Below are 20,552 nucleotides of genomic sequence, written 5' to 3'. Positions count from 1 at the left end.
CACACATTCTAGGAGAAATTTGAAAAGAGATTCAACAATTTGATGTTCTTTTTTTAAAAAAGGAAGTTATATCACTGGTCAGTAGCTGTAAGAGTGGATTTATCACCACTCCCAAGGCTAACGCTGATTCTAGAAGGGGATATTTATAGCTGGTAATTGCTTCGTATCACCAAGGTTCAGCTATGCTAAAAAACCATCAGGAAGCTAAGGCCCACTCTTAGATTCAGAAGTAAGGATGGCATGCATCATGTGTTGTTAAAACCATTGCATAGGAGGGCTTACCCTGTTCTTAGATCCAACCCTAAAGCAGAGCACACCGAGTGATAACAATAAAAATAACTTGAACTTCTCACCCAGGTAAGTGTAGCTTTCTAAGCTGAATTAACAGTTGCAGGCAGATATCCCACAAGAAATTTACCTTTCTCCTCATAGTTTACATTACATAAACTACTGAATTTTACATAATGGATCACCGCAGTGTTTTTCTAAGGTAACTTGGGTCATTAATTGAGATATGAAGATCACATCAGCCCCTGGTTGATGATGACCACACTTCCATTTTGTGTCAGGCAAGTTCATAAGACATTCCTGTCTTGCTATGTCCAGCCTCTTTCTCCTTCCCTTGTAGCTTTGGCAACCATTTCATGTGATGACTTATCAGTATGTGGGTTGTCAAGATGCTAGGGGTAGAGATAGGTGGGGTGGTGTTGGTTTTAGTTTTTTCAGGGAATGAACGCTGGTCTGTGGGTTTTTCCCGCTGTTGTTTTGTGTTTTGACACAAGGTCTCAGTATACAGGCATCAGACTGAGTTGTGGAGACCCGGTTGTTCTTGGATGTGGGTGACCTTTTCCACCCCTGAGTGCAGATATGCCTACCATGCCCAGTTCCCATCTGCTTTCCTTGATAAGAGAAGCACAGTCAGTGTTGATTTGATCCTAACTCACCTTGTAAAAATATTTTAGTCTGAGACTACTAAAGATCTTATAAACAACTATTGAATTATTTAAACAAAAGCTGTTTCAGAACCTATGGTGCTAGTAACACATGAAAGACTGTTTTCTTAGTGTCTGGAAAGTGTTCGTGTTTTAGTTGTAATTGGTGATTGGTCCAGGCTGATTGAAGACACAGTTGTGAGGTGGGAAGTGTCCTCGCTCACTCACTATATAGCATAGCTCTAGCTTCCTCTCATCTTAACTTGAGGAAATATGCGAGTCCTTTTCTCGTGCTGTAGTCCAAAATCATGGGATTTGGGTTTTGGTATGAACACCTGACATGAAATCTGCTGTCTTAAATCATGCAATTTAGTAAATATTGACTAGTGCGACATTTTATAGTAGATTTAAGCTTTTATTCCACTTACTTGGCTCAAGTTCTGTCACTCATTTCCCATTTCTATAAACCCTAGTTAGCTCACTCCTCCCATTCATGAGTGTGACTGTTTTAAATATGTCATATGAACCAAGCAGTAGCTGTTTTTCTGTGACTGGCTTACTTACATGTGTATACCATATCTTTTTACGTTGTTGCAGATCTTGGCTGTTAGGAATAGTGCTGCTGTGAACGTGAGAGTTAGTGTTGATACCTATTTGTGGTCTTGATTTACGTTCTTTTGGAAAATATCCAGTAGTAGGATTGCCAGATGACGCAGTAATTGTATTTGAATTGTCTCTGACGAGCCTCCACCCTGCCTTTCCGTTGTGGCAGCCTCCTTCGGCAGCTCTTACAGTCATCCTCTTTTCCATACCTCTGTCTATGCTGTTTTGTTAGTCAGTCTAACATTCCAGGTCTGGAATGACATGCAGTTCGGTTTCCAGTCATATTTCCTTGAGTTACTATTAATGTTGCATGCTTTTCCAAATTGCTTGTAAACAATTTTTATATCTTTTTTTCAAGAAGTACTTTCAAAGTACTCGCCCACTTTTAAATGCATTTAAAGAGGGGTTGCCTTGGTTCATTTTCGAGGTCTTGATGTTTAGGTTGATTATGTATTGTGATAGACATGATTGTTCTCTAATTTTTCTCTCCCTTGCGAATTACGACTCCTTGGTCGTAAAGGTTTGCATTTTTTACCTGAGCTTTTTCAGCTTCTTGTAGAAATATATAGACATATTAATAAATAAATTAAACTTGGATGAACACAGTTATTCCCAACTAAACAAACGGACACAGGTTTGTTGTTCATCTTGATTTTTGCTTCCACTCTTTGGACGAGATATTAATAGTGTCACTTTGTTTTCAACATATGCTCTGTAGTATGTTAAAAAACATGCAGTGGAAAATTTTAATAGCTATTCTTGTCATGTTTCAATGTATCAGTAATCTACTTTCCTACAATTATATGGGAAATACATGTGATTTAATCTTTATCTTATGTTTCAACAGAAGGAGAATATATTAAAATGTTTATGCGAGGTCGGCCAATTACAATGTTCATTCCTTCGGATGTTGACAACTATGATGACATCAGAACAGAACTGCCTCCTGAGAAGCTCAAACTGGAGTGGGCGTATCCTTTACAGACATGAAACAAATCTATTTGCTTTGTCCTAGTTTAATTTCTAATGCATCAAATTTTTCTTAAACCAGAAGTAAAACATAACAAACCTAAGAACCACTTGAGAAATTAAAAAGGAGACAGGATCTCTAAAATGTGTTGGCTATATTTTGCTAATAGCAATTTAAAATCGTCAGAATTAGTACAAACATGAACTGCAGTAAGCAGCAGTGGTGAGGCTGGGATGGTGCCAGACTGGAACTGGAAGGACAGTGGCCGAATGCTGGCTCTGCACTTGCCCTGTGAGCCTTAACGTTCTGTTAGAACAGGCTGACACCTGCCTCAGAGCCACTGTAAGGAGTTAAAACACTGATTTGACATCTATCATGTCACAGATGATGAATCCTATTCTTAGTTTGTTTTGAGACCTGGGGTCTTGCCATATCTCCCTGTGCAGCCTTGTACTCGCTATGTAGCCTAGGGAGGCCTTACATCACAAGAGTCTTCCTGCCTTAGCTTCCCAAGGGTACCACTGCTTAACTATTATGAGTCCTCTTAAGATCTCAGATTGGCAAGGATGACTGTAGTCCTGAAACTGACTACTTCTCTGCCAGACTCAGATGCACACAATAGTTTAATACTGAGCTTTCCTGATTCCGTGTGGAAAGGCTCATGTGGGTGCTAAAACCTCAGTTAAAAAAAAAGATGCCAGCTGTCTGACCTCAGCTCTCTGTTCTTTGCTTTCCTCCCACACACAGTCTTTAAAGCCCGTACGTTGGACCTGGTTAAATTAGCTTGGAGAAGGTTGCCAATCCTGGAATGTGGCACCAGTTTTTACTGCCATTCTCACTGCAAACTGAAGGTAGCTAGCCCTTATACTTGTTACTTTCCTGGATGAGCCTTCTTAGGTCCCACTCTCTGCTTTGCTAGTTGGCTCTCCTTGTACACTTCTCTGTGCATACTGTCACACAGGCCCCACTTCTGATTTGTTCAGAGCTGTGTGTAGCACTGGGCTTGGTACATGCTAGGAACTCAGAGTAGATTTGTCCAAGGAATATGAATATTAAGACAAACACAGTGTAAGCCTTAGGGTTGGGCAGGAGAGGGAAACGTGAGTATCCTGGCTCTAGTCCAGTTTTCTTTCTGTTGTGCTTCGATGGCTTCTTCAACACTTTGAGTATTTGCTTTAAAACCTTGACTTTTCTTCAAGATATGGTTATCGAGGAAAGGACTGTCGAGCAAATGTTTACCTGCTTCCCACAGGGGAGATAGTTTATTTCATCGCTTCAGTAGTGGTCCTGTTTAATTATGAGGAGAGGACTCAGCGACACTACCTGGGTCATACAGACTGTGTGAAATGGTTAGTATCAACACCATTGTCAACTTTGTGCTTGCCTAGCTCCACCATAGTCATCGTCGTCGGAGTTGTACTTAAAGCCTACCATTGGAAGCTTAAAAGTAAAGAAGCCACTAACAGTCTTCCAGCAATAGAACACACTGCTCCGTATCTCTGTCAGTCTGCCCTGCTCCTCGGGTCTTTGTCTCTTTCCATCTGACCTGTCCTGTGGAATCCATGGAGAACAGACTGGATGCTATCAATTTATGGAAGTAGTTTTTTTGTACATGTACTTAGTGTTTATTAAGGGTTTATTCTGTGTGATAAGTTTGGGCTTCAGGTTTTCCCTTTAGAAGGAGAGAAATCAAAACCTGAATGGGATTCTAAGTATCCAGTGTGATGTCCGATTGTCCGAGTAGAGCTCTTTTTTGATGCTAGGCTTGGGCGTTGTGAGGGATGTTGCTACTCCTTAGATGTTGTTCAGTCAGGTTACTAGAACCCATTGTTTTCTTGCATTTAAAAGCTTAGCTTCTTTATACTGTTCTGACAACTAGATAAGAATTTCTCTTGTGAATGCTAGGATAGTACATAGATGACAGCCTTCAGAAAAGGTAAAAACACATTTATATTTGCACTATTATATATACAGATCCATCAATGTTAGAAGAGAAAGAGAAGTCTCATGTCTGTCTCAGCTGGGTGCTGGTTATAGTATGTGTGGAGGTCAGAGGTGGAAGTCAGCCGGGGGGGAGCCCTCTACCTTGCACGTGGTAAAGAGCAGGGAGGCAAGTGTATTTTCACTCCTGTGGGCAAAGAAAGTGGTGCAAAATACTATGTAGGCTTCCCCTTGTGAAGCATTTCTTACAGTTTCCTGTGAAAAGAAGCTGTCACAGCTACCTCTAAACACTGCCAGAAGTCAAGGTTAAGAGAAAGGTAGAGAAGTTCTTCCAATTGGTGCAGGTAGGAAAAAGACTTTCTCAGTAGTGGATCCAGCCATGTGTTACAGAAATTATAATTTAAAATTTTTGTTTGAAAAGAAAGTAGTAGAGTTAATTACAGCCAAAATGCTAGTGTGCTAGAGGTTTTCTTAGTGATTAGTTGATGTTTTTATGTTATGTGCGTTAGTGTTTTGACTGCACATTTGCAGCGTGAGAGAGTTAAATCTCCTAGCGCTGAAGAAAGCTGTAAGCTGTGACAGTGCTCTTAACTACTGAGCCATCTCTCCAGTCCCCAGAGCTGTGACAGTGCTCTTAACTACTGAGCCATCCCTCCAGTCCCCAGAGGTTTTAGGTTGGTTTTTTTGTTTTGTTTTGTTTTAATCTCAATTCGGGATATAAATTGTTTAAGAAATAAGAGAAGTATTGGGGGGCTGGGGATTTAGCTCAGTGGTAGAGCGCTTACCTAGGAAGCGCAAGGCCCTGGGTTCGGTCCCCAGCTCCGAAAAAAAGAACCAAAAAAAAAAAAAAAAGAGAGAGAGAGAGAAGTATTGGTAAACACTAGCCTTCTTAGAAATAAAAACCTGAAATTATGCCAGATTATTGAAATATTTCAGAAGATACAATTCTCATCATGGAGAAATTGTAGAAATTTGTGACAGTGTTCTTCTGGAAAATGATTAGCAATATATAGCAGGAACAAAAACCTTTTCCAGTTGAGCTGACTCCTCAATGATTCATCAAGGGAGCCAAACTGACAAGCTAAGCTCAACCCCTAAACCTACAGAGCAGGGGACCACTCACTTGGACGTCTACTTCTGATCTCCACACATAAATGTTAATTGTTCTAATAACATGCAGGGATTCTAGAAAGGGACGTAAATTTTGTCATCAGGAGCTAGGGAAATGGTTCCGTGTTAAAGCTTGCAGTGCACATATGGACCTGAGCTGTAATTCATAGTAACACAGTGTAAACACAGGGCAGTCATGTCTCTTACTGTGATGGACACAGGCAGTGCTCAGGCTAGGCTGCCAGACCGTGGAACAGAAACAGCACACGCTGGGGTCAGTAAGAGACTACCCTGTCTCAAAAAATAAGGTAGAGTAGGCAGTAAGTTAGCTCAGTGAGTAAAGGTGAGTGTGGCAAACTGTATGGAGGGTGCACGCACATACACACACTCCCACATATAAATAAACCAGTGTGGTTTTTGTTTTGTTTGTTTGTTTGTTTTGGATAAATAGGTATCAGACTATCAGGATAGCTCAGAAGGCACTTGCCAAACAACCTGACCATATGAGCCACGTGGTGGGAGGAGAGAACCAACTCCCACAGGTTGTTCTCTGATCTCCACAGACTGGTATACATTTGAACACACATAAATATAATGAAAATTGTAATTGCAAATATTAAGTGAGATGGAGCATGATAGAGAAAGACACCCACCATTGACCTCCAGCCTGCACAGGCAGGCTCGCACACCTACACAGGAATGCACACACTGATTTTGTGGTTGGGTGTGTGTACACCATGGTAAGAGTGCAGTTGCTATAATATTTTCCATTTCATTTAGAATTTGTTGCCCTGGATTAGATTTACAAACGCTTAACATTAAGGGATAGTTATAGGTCTGTAAAATTATATTAGAAGATGTTTACTGCTGCCTTTTGTTTGTAGAAAAGCAGAAATGCCTGAAATACTAAAGAATTGTTAAGTTGGTAGATGTATAAAGAGTGTGTGAGATGAAGCTGTACCTATATTTTAATAGATGAAGATTACACTGGGGCATACTGAATTTCATAAAGTCATGTAAAGATGTTTGCTTAAGTATACGGACTAAAGGGATAATTTAAACAGATGAAAATGGTTCCCATTCTCATCCTACCAAATTACGAATAAATATTTTCTGTGAGTTCAGTGTTCCATTAATTTATTAAGATTAATAAGAACAAAACTGAGAAGCTTGCTTAATTTACTAATAAAAATAAATAGGTCAGGTGTGGTTTTAAGACTTAAAAACTATTTACTTAAAAATGTTGATACAAAGATGTCTTCATGCTGTTTCACGTTTCTGTGTTTAAAGTTATGATAAATGCTGCCTTTTTAGCCTCGCTGTACATCCTGACAAGATTAGGATGGCAACTGGACAGATAGCCGGAGTGGACAAGGACGGAAGGGTAAGCAGCGTTCACGTGTCCTTCTGTCAGAAGGACAGACCCACTGCCCTGAGCCAGCCCCTGTCTCCCTGACAGTTACAGGACAGGATCTCTACAATTAGCAGGGCAAATATATTAGAATGTAAGAAGGTCTCAAAAGATAGATAGCATTCAAACTCTGGCCCCATCCCAATAGTAAACATTCCCTAGGGAAACTATTTACATGTGCAAATGGAAGGATCGTGCTTGTTACAGGTGAAACTGGTTAAACTATATTCTTAGCTGGTCGGACCTCTTGATTTTATGAGGTCGGATACCACTTAGATACCACTTAGAATTTCAGTTACTGTCCATTTCACTAACCTGTCTTACATAGCATCTCATTTGAGGACGACAGGGAGTGTTGATGATGGCTAGCACATGTACATGATGCTCTTGGGTTCAGCTTCTACACAATAAAGCTGTGAGCAAGCTTTATATTAAAAGGCTTTGAAAAACCTTCCCATAGACCTTAGTAGATAATTAGTTTTTTAAGTACATTATGTTAAGAATAAAGATAATATACTAAAAATGAGGTATCAGGGATAGGTGGTTCCTCACACCTGTGGTACCTGCTTCTTGGCTGCCGCAAACAGGAAGACTATCTGAATCAGATCAGCCTGAGTAAAATCTTAAGATCCCATCTCAAAAATAGCACAATCCTAGCTATAAGCTAGCTAATAGAGGACACTAACTTCAATTGGAGCTCTGAGCTGGTTACAGTCTCTCTCTGTCCTGCTCTCCTTATCTCCAAAGATCACAGATTAGGAGGATTAAATGATTTTGTATGTGGCATACATTTAATCATGTGTGAAACATTAAATATGCAAATTATTTGCTACTATGAGCACATGTCCTTATTTTCATAATATGAGTGGAAAACATATATTCAATTGACTGCCCTTCCAGAGGTCCCGAGTTCAGTTCCCAGCACCCACATGTCACAACCATCTGTTATGGGATTTTGTTCCCTCTTCTGGTGGGTGTGAGGACCAAGCACTCATAAAGTAATAAGTAAATATTTAGAAAATATATGTTCTTTGGAGGTATGTCTGAATTTAGTAGTTGTTTTTCTTACTAAGGTGGGAAATTGAGTTGGATGTGGTGGTACATGTCTTTAGTCCCAGCACTCAGAAGACAGAATCAGGTGGACCTCTGATTTTGAGGCCAACCTGGTCTACATAGTGAGTTCTAGGATAGCTAGAGCTACATAAGGGTGAGACCCTGTCTCAAAACAAAAACTAGCAAACAAAAGTATGTCAGGTTGCTGTTGGGAGTGGTATTCTTACCTGCTGTGAGGTAGTTTGTACGTATCCGCACCACTCGATATGCTAGACTTCTCTTGTGTTTTGCAGCCTCTGCAACCCCATGTCAGGGTGTGGGATTCAGTAAGTCTTTCCACGCTGCATGTTATTGGACTTGGAACTTTCGAGCGTGGAGTAGGATGCCTGGATTTTTCAAAAGCAGTAAGTTACAGTTGTTTTTTAAAGTAAACTGTCTAAGCCTGAGTTTGTTTTGTGAATGTGTAGGATCATGTATCTATCCAAACATAAGACACAAGTTATTTTCAGCGTAGCTCTTTAACTCAACAGCTAGTATTGTAACCTAAGTGTTAAATTTGATTTAGTATTTAGGGTATGATTTAGGATCAAGATATTACATTTAATTTAATTTGTCACTCTTAGTCAATGTTCTGTCACTCTCATGGGGTGGTTATAGAGACACCATGACCACAACTTATAAAAGAAAGTGTTTAATTGGAGCTGGCTTACAGTTTCAGAGATTCATTTAATCCATTGTCGTCATGGTGTGGAGTATGGTGGCATGCAGACAGGTACGGTGGCTGAGAGTCTACCTCTGGTTCCACAGGCAGCTGAGAGAGGCTTGGGCTTGGCATGGGCTTCTAAAGCCTCAGAGCCCGCTCCCAGTGGAACACTCCAATATGGCCACACCTCCTTATCCTTTCAGATAGAGCTACTTCCTCACGACCAAGCCTTCAACTCCGAGTCTGTGGGGGACATACTCAGTAGGAACCAGCACATTGTCTTTGTCCTGAGATAGGGTACCAATATAGTGGAAGGAAATTGAAATAAGCAAGAAGAGATGACCTAATTTCAATTTGTATCATAGGAGTCGTCCATCTTATTAGGTAACTCAGACATGACATTTCATTTCTATAAAATATCTTTTCTTGGTGTCACATGAGAGAAAGGAACCAATCAGATCTTTGTATTCCCTAAAGATGATTAATTATTTAAGTTTTGCACTGATGATACTGTATGGTGATCTGGAGAAATGGCCTCACAGTTAAGGTCACTTGCTTCTCTTGTCGAGGATCTGGGTTCAGTTCCCAGGACCCACATGATGGCTCACAGCCATCTCTAACTAGAGTTCCAACAGATCTGACACCCTCTTCTGGCATCAGCAAGTACCAGCCAAACATTCATGTGGTGCACACACACATGCAGGCAGAAAAAGAATCGTTTTTTAAATTGTGTGTAGCAGTGTCACTTCAGCTTTGAGGGCTTATTATGAGAGGAAAGTAAGATGTTGCTCATCCGAACACTTTACTTTTCCTTGAATTCATGGTTATGTTTATGAAGTAGTAAGAAACCTGTATTTTCACAGACACATTTTAAATTTTCAAGTGGATTTCATTTTACACTTCAGAATATGTTTAGCTGTTCATTTTACCTCCTCAGTTCTTACCTGTGAGGAGCTATATTCTGACTTACAGGAATTTTGTGGATCATGAGAAAAAGACATATTTTTAAAGCAGAAAATCTAGTTGAGTTTAGCAGCTTTGCTGGTTTGCAGGCACCGAATGACAGAAGTCTGGCAGGCCGAGAGAAGGGGAGGAACCACAGCAGAGCGTCGATGAGGGGCTAGTGGCCTGGCTCTGTACCATGACTGAGTACTCAGATTGTCTACCGTGGTCCGTCCTCTGTAGCTTTACTTAATTCTGATGATCATTTCAGTAGAGGGAGGCAAGGAGAGGCAAATGCTGCCCCCCTCCAGCTTCACCAGAGTGTCTGTTCCAGAGACGTTTTGAGGCATGCACCACCAGTGCTATTAGAAATTCATTGTTTGACATCATCCATAAACTAACATAATCTGTGGGAAATAAAAAATATTTATTTTCATTTATCTCATTTATTCATGTTGCTGTAAACCAAGTACGTTAACAAAAGCTGGATTCAGTGAACTTTAAAGTATCATTTAATTTAGCATATTCCATCAAACTATTCAAAGTTCATCAGACAGAAGTGCGTGGAATTGTGTTTCTGTGCGACTCCTGCATGGAGAACTGCCTTAAGTATTTTCTACCAGCAAGAAGCATTGGACAGCGGAGGTACTAGGAGAGCCTCAGAGGTGGGCTACGGCTAGATGACAGCCAGGACTCACTGTGGACATAGGAGGAAAGTTAGAGTGTTTCTATATTTCTAAAGAAGCAGTTGTATCTGGAAGGAGTTTAACAAATTTTTCATTGTCTCACTGTTAGTTTTAATAATGGTGTTTTTCTGCACATTTACTTACTTAGGACTCAGGTGTTCACTTATGCGTTATTGATGACTCCAATGAACACATGCTTACTGTGTGGGACTGGCAGAGAAAGTCCAAAGTAGCAGAAATAAAGGTAAGTCAAAATGAACTTTGACGGTGTGCTTGTTTGACAGGTATTTGGGTTTATAATCTATGCCTATGCAGGTTAGAAGAGTAAGTGCACAGTTCATATTTGTCCATTTTTTTTTTCTAATTCTCAGATTACAGTGCAATTAGATAAACCATAAGAGCTGGTGGGTAACGGTTTCTTATTGCAGAGAACACTGAGTGCAGTCCCTACTCACACTGCACTCTGCTTAGCCATTGCTGTTGCATGAGTTGGGCTTTTCAGTCAGTGTTTAAAGCTTTGTAAGTCCAAAGGAAAGCGTCACCCAAGAATATCCTTGATTCAGCTGAAGGTCATATATAAAACGATATGGTTTTGATATAATGACTGTGGACAGTTCCGTAACCCTTAGAGGGGTAGTAGAATTGATGAGTGCTGTAGAATTCTGCAATGCTGTGGTGGGCTCAGCTTGGCTTGTAAGGAGATGGTAAGGAAGCATTGAAAGCTGCATTTGTGTGGGACAGAAATGTAAGACTACAGAAGGACAGTGGTGAGTCCTTAGAGAAGAATATGTTTCCAAGGCTGGAGAGATGGCTCTGCAGATAGAACTAACTGGCCCTGCTCATGCAGAGGCCCAGCTCCCAGCACCCACACACCGTGTTCTGCCCATGACTCCAGCTGCCTGGAAAGCAGGCCTCACCTGCACTTTCGTGCAAGCATCCACACAGAAACACATATGCATAGACATGATTAAAAAGTGAAAAAAGACAGGATATATTTTGCTTTAACTCCCTGTCTCTTTTGTCAGGGTTATTTTTGATAAATTGCAAGTTTTTGACCGTTTGGTTTAAAAATGTTTTTTTGTTGTTGTAACTTCTAAAACAAGCAAGGTACATTGATTGTACTTGAAATTCAATGTCAGAAGAATCTCACGCCTTGAAAGCCTACGTGAGGACAGGTGATCTTTAGCTGCTGCCATTCTGTCTGGTTTGTTCACTGACGTGGAGGGAAGTTGCCGCACAGTGACACACATAAGTGTTTTCCCTTTTGTAGTTAGGTCCGCCGTGTGAAGGAAGTCTTGGTTTCTCCACTGCTATTCTTCACCCCCTTTCCAGGATATGTTCTAGTACAGAGCTTTGTTTCAGACGCTCCACTGAGGGACTGAAGATGCTGCAGTGTGCGTCTCTGACTCAGGTTTTCCAGGCATCGGATCTGAATGTCCCCTGCCACAAAGCAAGAGTAACTTGTCGCAGGCTCTTCATTGGCTCACCCACTCCCACCCAGTGTTGCTGCCCAGTGTGGATGCTGTAGTCATCCAAGACCAAGGCCTCATGCTTGTCTCGTCCCCTCTTTTCTCTTTGCTCAGATCCCCAAACTCTCCTACATGTCCATGGCCAGAGTAGGTCATTGTAAAGCAACCAGAGCTTAAGTTCAGAGTATTGATTTGTTCTATTCGGAGTGGAAAGGAAAGCCCTTGGGTTCTAGGGCTAGGTGCCTGGGCCTTTTCTCCGGTCTTCCTCCTGTGTGTTGTTGAACTTAAGGCATTCTAACTGGACTCTCTTTGCTTAAGTCATAAAGATTTGTGTGCCTGGTAAATAACTTCTCTTTGTGTAAGTTTAAAGGTCAGTATGGAAGTGCTGCTGTGTGGCTAAGCTGGTATAGCCATTTTGGAAAGCTGTTTGCATTGCTTGCCAAGGTTGAACACGTGCCTACTTGCTGACACAGCCTGTTCCTCTCCAGAGAATATAAACCCAACAGAAATCAATTGATCTGCTCTGTTCACTAGAATGCAGATTACAGTGCCGTTTCCAGTAGCTATAAAAAAATGAAACTACCCTAATTCCAGTCAGCAGGAGATTCATTTTCTCCCTCTCCCCTCCCCTTCACCCCTTTTCCAGGGAATATTTTACAGCATTTAGCATGAACATGAATGGATCTCACAAATACAATGTTGAAAATATACTGTACACGCCAAAGGAACGCACTGCTTGCAATTCCATTTAAGTGAAGCGGACAGCTCGCCGCTCTGACCTCCTAAGCAGAGGCATAGGATAGATAGCTAGAAAGGGAGATGGCCTGTTTCTAGCTCTGGTGTTTTGAGCTTTAAGACAACACATTGCTTTTGCATTTTTCAGTGTGTTTTCCCAAATACATAATGCATAATCTGTAATTCTTAATAAATGTCTCACAAATAAATAGCAAAGAATTGATACAATAGCATAAGGATATTAAATTCAAATCTTGATCCTAAAATTCTGTTCTTAAATTTTTCTTAGGAAAATAAGGCTTAGGAGAAAAGGCAAATTTCCTAACTATTATCCCCAACTTTATAAGGAACTCTAATTGGATTTTGGTAATAGTAAGAATATTCATTCTTCTAAAACTGTTGCTTTTTTCACAGACAACAAACGAAGTTGTTCTGGCTGTGGAATTCCACCCAACAGATGCAAATACAATAATAACATGTGGTAAATCTCATATTTTTTTCTGGACCTGGAGTGGCAATTCGCTAACAAGAAAACAGGGAATTTTTGGGGTAAGGATCAGAATATAACATCATTGGATGTTTGTGTGGGTATAATAATCTTTTATTGTTGGGTAAGCATAAAATCACCATGCCAAAGAGAAACTGAAAATTCTCATTTTATTGTAGAAATATGAAAAACCAAAATTCGTTCAGTGTTTGGCATTCTTGGGGAATGGAGATGTTCTCACTGGAGACTCAGGAGGAGTCATGCTTATCTGGAGCAAAACTACCATTGAGCCCCCGCCCGGGAAAGGACCTAAAGGTATCGGTATCTTCCTCTCTTCCTGTTCCGCCTGCACAACACTCACATGGTGCTGCTGTCCTGCCCATAAAGACCAGGAGAGACCTTGTGGAGTAACGTGAGCACTCCAGGAAGAGCCTTTCTAAGGACATTGTTCCTTATGCATATGTAATCCACATGTGATCCTATAGACCAGTTCCCTCCAGAAGTTTAATAGAGAGGGCGAGCAGACTTAGAGATACATGCTAATTTAAAGCTATAAAGTTTCACGCTCTTGGGCTGGCACTCAGGTATCCGAGCAGAACTTGTGGTCATGCTTTTAGGAAGGACAGATGGAGAAAGTGAGTGAACCACAGTTCTGTCCCCTCCTTTCCTTTCCTACCTGCGGCTCCTCTTCCCAACCCTACTGGCAGGCTTGGTATTCTTCCCACACATTGGCAGGGCACAAACCAGGTACACACGAAGAAGATGGTTTAAAAATGTTTATCACTCCTAAGTCTTTGTCAAGCTCCTTTCTAAAATTGAGCAGTCCAACCATTCGGCCTGCTCACCAAGTCACTAGCATGGGCCTTCGCCTAGGTGGTAAGACAGTGACCTAATGTTAGCATCTCCCAACATTGGAGTTTGAGTAGACAGAGATGCCGTCAGTTGGCAGGCAAGGTTGTTGTAAAAATATAAACAATAGAAAAAGTAGGGTTGTCTTTTATCCCCACTAGGTCACACCGCAGTGTCTCAAGATATCTGCTGGATATCTTGCCAGAAGCCCAGACCTGCTGTCCCACACTCCATTACACTTAAATCTGCACATGAAAGAACACACAACACTATAACCTTTGGCCCAATTGATAAGATATAATTGCCCACCTAAACATACAAGGCCCAATACACATCCATCCCTTAAGAATATTTATAACAACCTGTAAATACACAGAGTGGAATCTTAATGCCACCTACCATGGCTTCTCTCCCTCTCTCTCCTCCTCTTCCTTCAAACTTCTCTCCCGCCCATCCTTCCTTCTCCTCCAAGGACAGGCCTCCTTCTATCCTGTTCCTGCCCCTCACCTGTATTTTACAACTTCAATGGGAAGAAGGTTCTGGTGAAGTCACCTGAGTTCTAAGTATGTGACTGGCACTGGAATTAGCATCAAAATACAGATAAGTCCAGGGCAAAGCACAGCACAAGGTGGACCTGTTTTCTTAGAGGCTGTCTCTAGCGATAAGACGAATGGAAGAACTTGCTATTAAACTTGGGTAGACTTGGCCATATAATTAAACCTAAACCTAAAGTTTTTAAACTCAAAGACAGTAATTTTTCTCAGCAGGTATTTCAAATGTTTAACCTACGTTGAACTGATAGGAATATAGGTTCATAAGAGAAAGATTTTTCAACTGTAATGCTATTTATAATCTGTAAAAGAAACTTGGAATATGCTTAAATAAGAAACAGAATTTTTTTAACTTAGTTACTATTTGGGCTTTGTGACAACATTCCACCTCGAAAGGAAGTGAGTGGACGGAGTCGCTCACATTGCAGAGGTATTTACCCTGATGGAACAGGCCTTTAATTTTGCTTTCTGATTTCTGGGAAGGTCATACATGTTTGGCAAGGTTTTTTTGACATGTTTAGAAATAGGGAGGCTGAATTAAGAACAGAACACTTTGATGTTACTTTGTTCATTCTTCATGGGGAACCATGAAGCTCCACACCTGATTTTTAATGGGTATTTTTGTTAGACAGGGTCATGTTTCAAGACAAGATTTCTCTGTGTAGCCCTGGCTTTCCTGAAACTAGCTCTGCAGACCAGGCTGGTCTTGAGCTCAAGAGGTCTGCGTGCCTCTGCCTCCCCAGTGCTGGGACTAAAAAGGCACGCACCACCACATCTGGCTAGTTTTGTAATTTCAAGTACTTAAGTGTTACCTTGACCACATACAAGGAGGGAAACCTAAGATATGCAGATGCTATCAGTGTTCACTCTCTATTCCTCCCTCTGTCCCTGACTGAAAGGGACTGACTCAGCAGTGCTCAGAAAATTCACATTTTCAGATGTCCTTTCTCTCTTGGGCACCTAGGTGCAGTCAGAGCAAAGATAGGTAAATTGTGTAGACAGACATCCCCTGAGCATTTCGTGTTGCTCAAAAGTTGAATTGTGTCCAGTGGAGGCCATGGATCTGAGCAGTGAGTCCTCACCTTGCTCCCTGCCAACATGCCGTCCATTGTGCCTTTGTACCAAGATTGCACCCTTACTGCTCGAGAGCAGCTCTCAGAGTCCACAGTGGCTAAAAACATTTTAAAGATGACAAAACTTTGTTCATTCTAGCTAATTTTGCAAAGTTAATGACAGCTCCAATAGATAAGTGAGTGAATGACCTCAGTAAGAGCCTCGTTGATGCACAGTTCACATGAGAGGAAGCCTGCAATCAGTCATGTTCACTATAGCCACTGTATGCACTTTGTCAACATCTCCTAGAGAGGAACCTGCACCAATTAGCTTCCCCCATCTCTCTGCTCTCTTTATTCTAAGTAATTTATCAAAATGGAGTAAAATGTATGGCTTTAGATAACTAATTTTTTATTTGGTTGGTTTGTTTTGTTTTCTAACACTTTTCACGATATAGCCCAGGCTGGTCTAGAACTCACTGTGTGGCCCAAACTGGCCTCCTAGGATTATAGTTGTGCACCACCATGCCTGACTCTAACTGGCTTATTTAACTTGGCATGTTTTTGTCCATCCTGTTAGAGCATGTTTGCTTACCTCCCCCCTTGCCGTAATGTTCAGTAGTTCTCTAGGCACATCTTCTACTTGTCCATTCAGCAGTTGGCATACGATTTTAGAAAATGAATTTTTTTAAAGGAATTATTTATTTATTTTATGTATATATGAGTACACTGTCAGTGTCTTCAGACACACCAGAAGAGGGCTGGGAATTGAACTCAGGACCTCTGGTAGAGCAGTCAGTGCTCTTAACTGCTGAGCCATCTCCAGCCCCGAATGGTTTTTAAAACGTTTTTTTTTTCCTTTCAGTTTTTCTACAAGAGCAGGCTAAGGCTATTGTATTGACTTTAGCTATGTTTAACAAGACTCTGGCTCCCATTGTGAACCTGGTAACTGATTCTGTGAGGCACTGTGAGTCCTAAAGACTTCTGTCCTCTCGCCTAACTACCCTGGACTGCTAGAGCCCTGCTCTGAGTAAGCATCATGGACTCAGTTGGAAGATGTAATTTCTTTTGTTTCTCAGCAGACTGAAAAGAATAAGTCAATGTTTATTAGTGATTGTCATGCCCTGAGCTAACAAAGGCTTTTGCAAAGCTCCAGGGACACTGAGATGGGAGACTTGAATCCTGGCTACAGCTTTACTGATAAATGGTATTGTGGATATGACGCTCATAATTCTGTTCTTGCTTTGCATCAGACTAGTGACACCGCTCTAATACTGCACAGACCTCACAAGCGGTGACACTGAGTTGATGCTAAGACACAGTTTATGTACCCTGTTGTCTGGACAGTAATCACTGTTTTAGCAGCTTACATTTTTTTTTAATTTCTTTTTTTAAAACATTTATTTATTATTTATTATGTATACATCATACAGCTTTCTGCCTGCATGTATTCCTGCAGGCCAGAAGAGGGCACCAGATCTGATTATAGATGGTTATGAGCCGCCATGTGGTTGCTGAGAATTGAACTCAGGACCTCTGGAAGAGCAGACAAACCTCTGAGCCATCTCTCCAGCCCAGCTTACATTTTTTTTAAGCAAATACTTTCAGAGTATATAAATACTGGCATAAGTGTAAGGATTATATTCAGTCTTCAGTCTGGCCTGCCATGTTGCCGAGACTAGGTTCCTGATTAGGAAGACGTGAACTTTCTGAGTATTCACCGTGTAGTTCTGTAAAGCAGTTTTCCAGAAAGTCACTAAAGTCTAATAAAACATGTTACTACCAGTGTTTCTCTTTTTCTCTTACCATATTAGGTGTATATCAGATCAGCAGACAGATCAAAGCTCATGACGGCAGTGTGTTTACGCTTTGTCAGATGAGAAATGGGATGCTATTAACTGGAGGCGGGAAAGACAGAAAAATAATTTTGTGGGATCATGACCTGAACCTTGAGAGAGAAATTGAGGTAAGGCTGGAAATGGGACCTTAAAACTCTTGAAATAGAAAATTCTACCCATGCCTTTTGTCCCATTTTGAGATAGCTTTTCTGGGAAACTGATCCGTATTCTTACAGTTCATTCCCTGCTCATAGGAAAGCATTTTTATGGCACACAGGACTGTGCTCTAAACAGAACAATGTGGAGTCTGAGGGCTTTATTGTTTATTGTACAGTAATTGTAAGAAATTGAACTCAAGGTCTGACGCAGGCTAGGCAGACACAGAGAAGCAGAGGCATTTTAGAACGAACCCTTCGTGAAGAAGAAATGTACCATTTCAATCATTCTGTGGGATCACTGTTGTTATTCATATAAAGGACACTGAGAAAGAGAGCATGTAAATGAAATGGGTCTCACAAGGAGACTTATGAGTGGCCTCTATAATACTTTACAGTTCAGTCATCCCTTTACATCCTTAAGGGAGCAGTCTCTCCAGTCCCCCTGTAGATGCCAGAATCTGTAGGTACTAAAGTCCCTTACCCAGTGTGGTCAAGTATTTCTATGAACTTGGACTTTAAATTGTGTCTGTCATGCTTACCATACCTGACACAGTGTGACTGCTAAGGAAATGTTTTACTGAAGTCTAGAGGAACTAATTAATGATGGTCAGGGGCAGAGGGGTCTGTACATGAACATTACACACAGAGTGTTTTATTCACCGCATTATTTTCAGTCCATGGATGAGTACTTGGATTTAAAGTCTACAGATTAAAAGGTCGTTTTTTGATTTACCGGAATTTTTATCTTTTGGTCCCTGTAACTTAAATCAAGAATGAATAGGGAATGAATGTATTATCCCCATGTCACAGATAAGTGACTTGTCTTAAGCTAAGTAACTTGCCCAGAACATGAAACAAGACCCAGACCATACTCTTTATGAGCTCAGATAGATCCTCCTTCCTCCCCCACACTTCTATAACTCTCAGAATCATACAGAATATAAATTTAAATTTGACTGAAGTGGGCTGCAAGTTAGATCACCGACAAGCTTGAATAGCACGTGGGAGACCCTTTTCTACAAAGATAATTACGATAAATGTGGCAAAGGATGTTGGTAATAATACAGTATAACCTCCATAATAAAATGTAATTGAACGTTAAATTACAGTCTGATGAGACCACCACATTGTTTCAGGTTTAGTGTCTGTCTCTATTACCCTCTAACTGCAGACACCTGGGAGCATAGCACTGTTCAGGTACTAATTATCGAGTGTCACTGTTTATGGTAACTTCACGTTCATTTGTCCCAGGTTCCTGATCAGTACGGCACGATTCGAGCAGTTGCAGAAGGAAAGGCAGAACAGTTTTTAGTGGGCACATCACGCAACTTTATTCTACGGGGAACATTTAATGATGGCTTCCAAATAGAAGTTCAGGTAAGCCATGGGATGCTAATGATTTCTACATTATTACTCAACAATATGCTTTGGTTCTTACAAGAGGATTTTCCATTTCCAGGGTCATACAGATGAACTCTGGGGCCTTGCAACACATCCTTTCAAAGATTTGCTTTTGACGTGTGCTCAGGACAGGCAGGTGTGCATGTGGAACTCAGTGGAGCACAGGCTGGAGTGGACCAGGCTTGTGGACGTGAGTGCAGAGCTTCCCCACATGGATTCCCACTGGCACTTGAGGAAGCATTGGTCTAACGTATGCTTGTGCTTTGGTGAAAGGGCTGAGAGTGAGAGGGAAATGTCTGGGCTCCATTCCGATTTAAATCCACATTAAGAAGCAAGATAGTCAGATACTTTCCTCTCAGTTTCAGTGGTAAACTTATATAAAGATTTTGTATATGTGTAGAATCTTAATCATGAAATATTTGGACCTCTATGATGTTACAGTTGGATTCAGTAAATGCTGTAACAGACTCTACTATCTTCCTTGTGGGTAACTTTGTATTTTTTCATTGTTGTATATGGATACTACCTTTTCTACCCCAAAAGAAATGTAGGCATTCTCTGTGAATTTTGTACTGTGTTTGGTGTTTCCTGTATCGTTCCACTTCTGGCCACAAGCCGATTACTTGTTTCCCCTCACCAGTCAGTTCTTCTGCCAGTTCTGTCCACATAGCATTTCTCATTGGTTTACATTACAAGTTATTTTGAAAGATTTTTTTTTCTCTAACATTTCCCTTAACCTAGGAGCCTTTATTGTATGCCCCAATGGCTGTCCTTTTCTCTTCTAGGAACCAGGACACTGTGCAGACTTTCATCCAAGCGGTACAGTGGTGGCCATCGGAACACACTCAGGCAGGTAGGGTCTGTAAGTGAGCCCTGGCATCTGAAATGGTAGAATGTTTGCATTGTTGGGAAAGTCGTATCATCTGTAGCACACTAGTGTGTACTTGGCCCATCACCCTTTCTTGAGCTCTAAATGAAGCATAAGGCTCAAGGGGTTCAGAAATCATGAAGACATACTGTTGGAATAAAGGTGTCAAATAGATACTCACACAGAGCCCTGTTTGGTTTTCTTGTTTTGCTTTTTTTTTCCTTTTCTTTTTTTCAGAGCTGGGGACCGAACCCAGGGCCTTGCGCTTCCTAGGCAAGCGCTCTACCACTGAGCTAAATCCCCAACCCAGTTTTCTTGTTTTTGATTGCTCTGATGGTTGAGCTAGGAGAATGCTCAGCAAGTAAGATGCTTGCCAACCCTGATAGTTCAGTCATTGGAATCAGAAGAACCAGCTCCTAAAAGTTGTTCTCAAGACCTCTGCATGCAGCCAAGACACATGTACCCACACACACACACATACACACATTAAATAAATATAAAAAAAAGTGAAAATGATGTGGTCGAAAATCACTGAAACTACTTTTTAACATCTGTGTAGCTAGGAGGTCCCTCAGTCTTAGTGATGTATGTAAAGGTAAGGCAGTTACTACCTCTTGAGTTGTGACTAGAAAACATGTAAGTAAGAGAAAGACCACAGTCCCCACAGCAGTGCTGTGCTGGCAGGCAGCCCATGCTCACCCTCATAGACTCAGTCTCCTGTTGGCAGACATGGCGTTGTCCAGTACGCTGGGTTACATAGAACTATGCTGGGCTCCATGCCTGCCTCCATTCC

The 20,552-nt window shown here is 41.2% G+C and overlaps 1 protein-coding gene across 6 annotated transcripts in view; it reads left to right on the top strand.

The window, feature by feature from the left end:
* Eml4 (EMAP like 4) overlaps window positions 1-20,552 on the top strand; it is a 115,839-nt gene that overhangs the window by 75,351 nt on the left and 19,936 nt on the right. For 4 of the 6 annotated variants that reach the window (NM_001433948.1, NM_001433947.1, NM_001433946.1 and 1 more), the window contains 11 exon segments: window positions 2,383-2,506; window positions 3,705-3,854; window positions 6,871-6,940; window positions 8,314-8,424; window positions 10,500-10,595; window positions 12,970-13,104; window positions 13,222-13,357; window positions 17,309-17,460; window positions 18,742-18,867; window positions 18,950-19,081; window positions 19,677-19,744. In NM_001433948.1, the coding sequence (NP_001420877.1) occupies window positions 2,383-2,506; window positions 3,705-3,854; window positions 6,871-6,940; window positions 8,314-8,424; window positions 10,500-10,595; window positions 12,970-13,104; window positions 13,222-13,357; window positions 17,309-17,460; window positions 18,742-18,867; window positions 18,950-19,081; window positions 19,677-19,744 (1,300 nt within the window). 6 annotated transcript variants of the gene reach the window in all.

This window comes from Rattus norvegicus, chromosome 6, assembly GCF_021556685.1.
Source record: "Rattus norvegicus strain SHRSP/BbbUtx chromosome 6, alternate assembly SHRSP_T2T, whole genome shotgun sequence".
Taxonomy (NCBI): domain Eukaryota; kingdom Metazoa; phylum Chordata; class Mammalia; order Rodentia; family Muridae; genus Rattus; species Rattus norvegicus.
The sequence above is the reverse complement of the archived record's forward strand: the minus strand, read 5'-3'. Positions and strand labels throughout refer to the sequence as shown.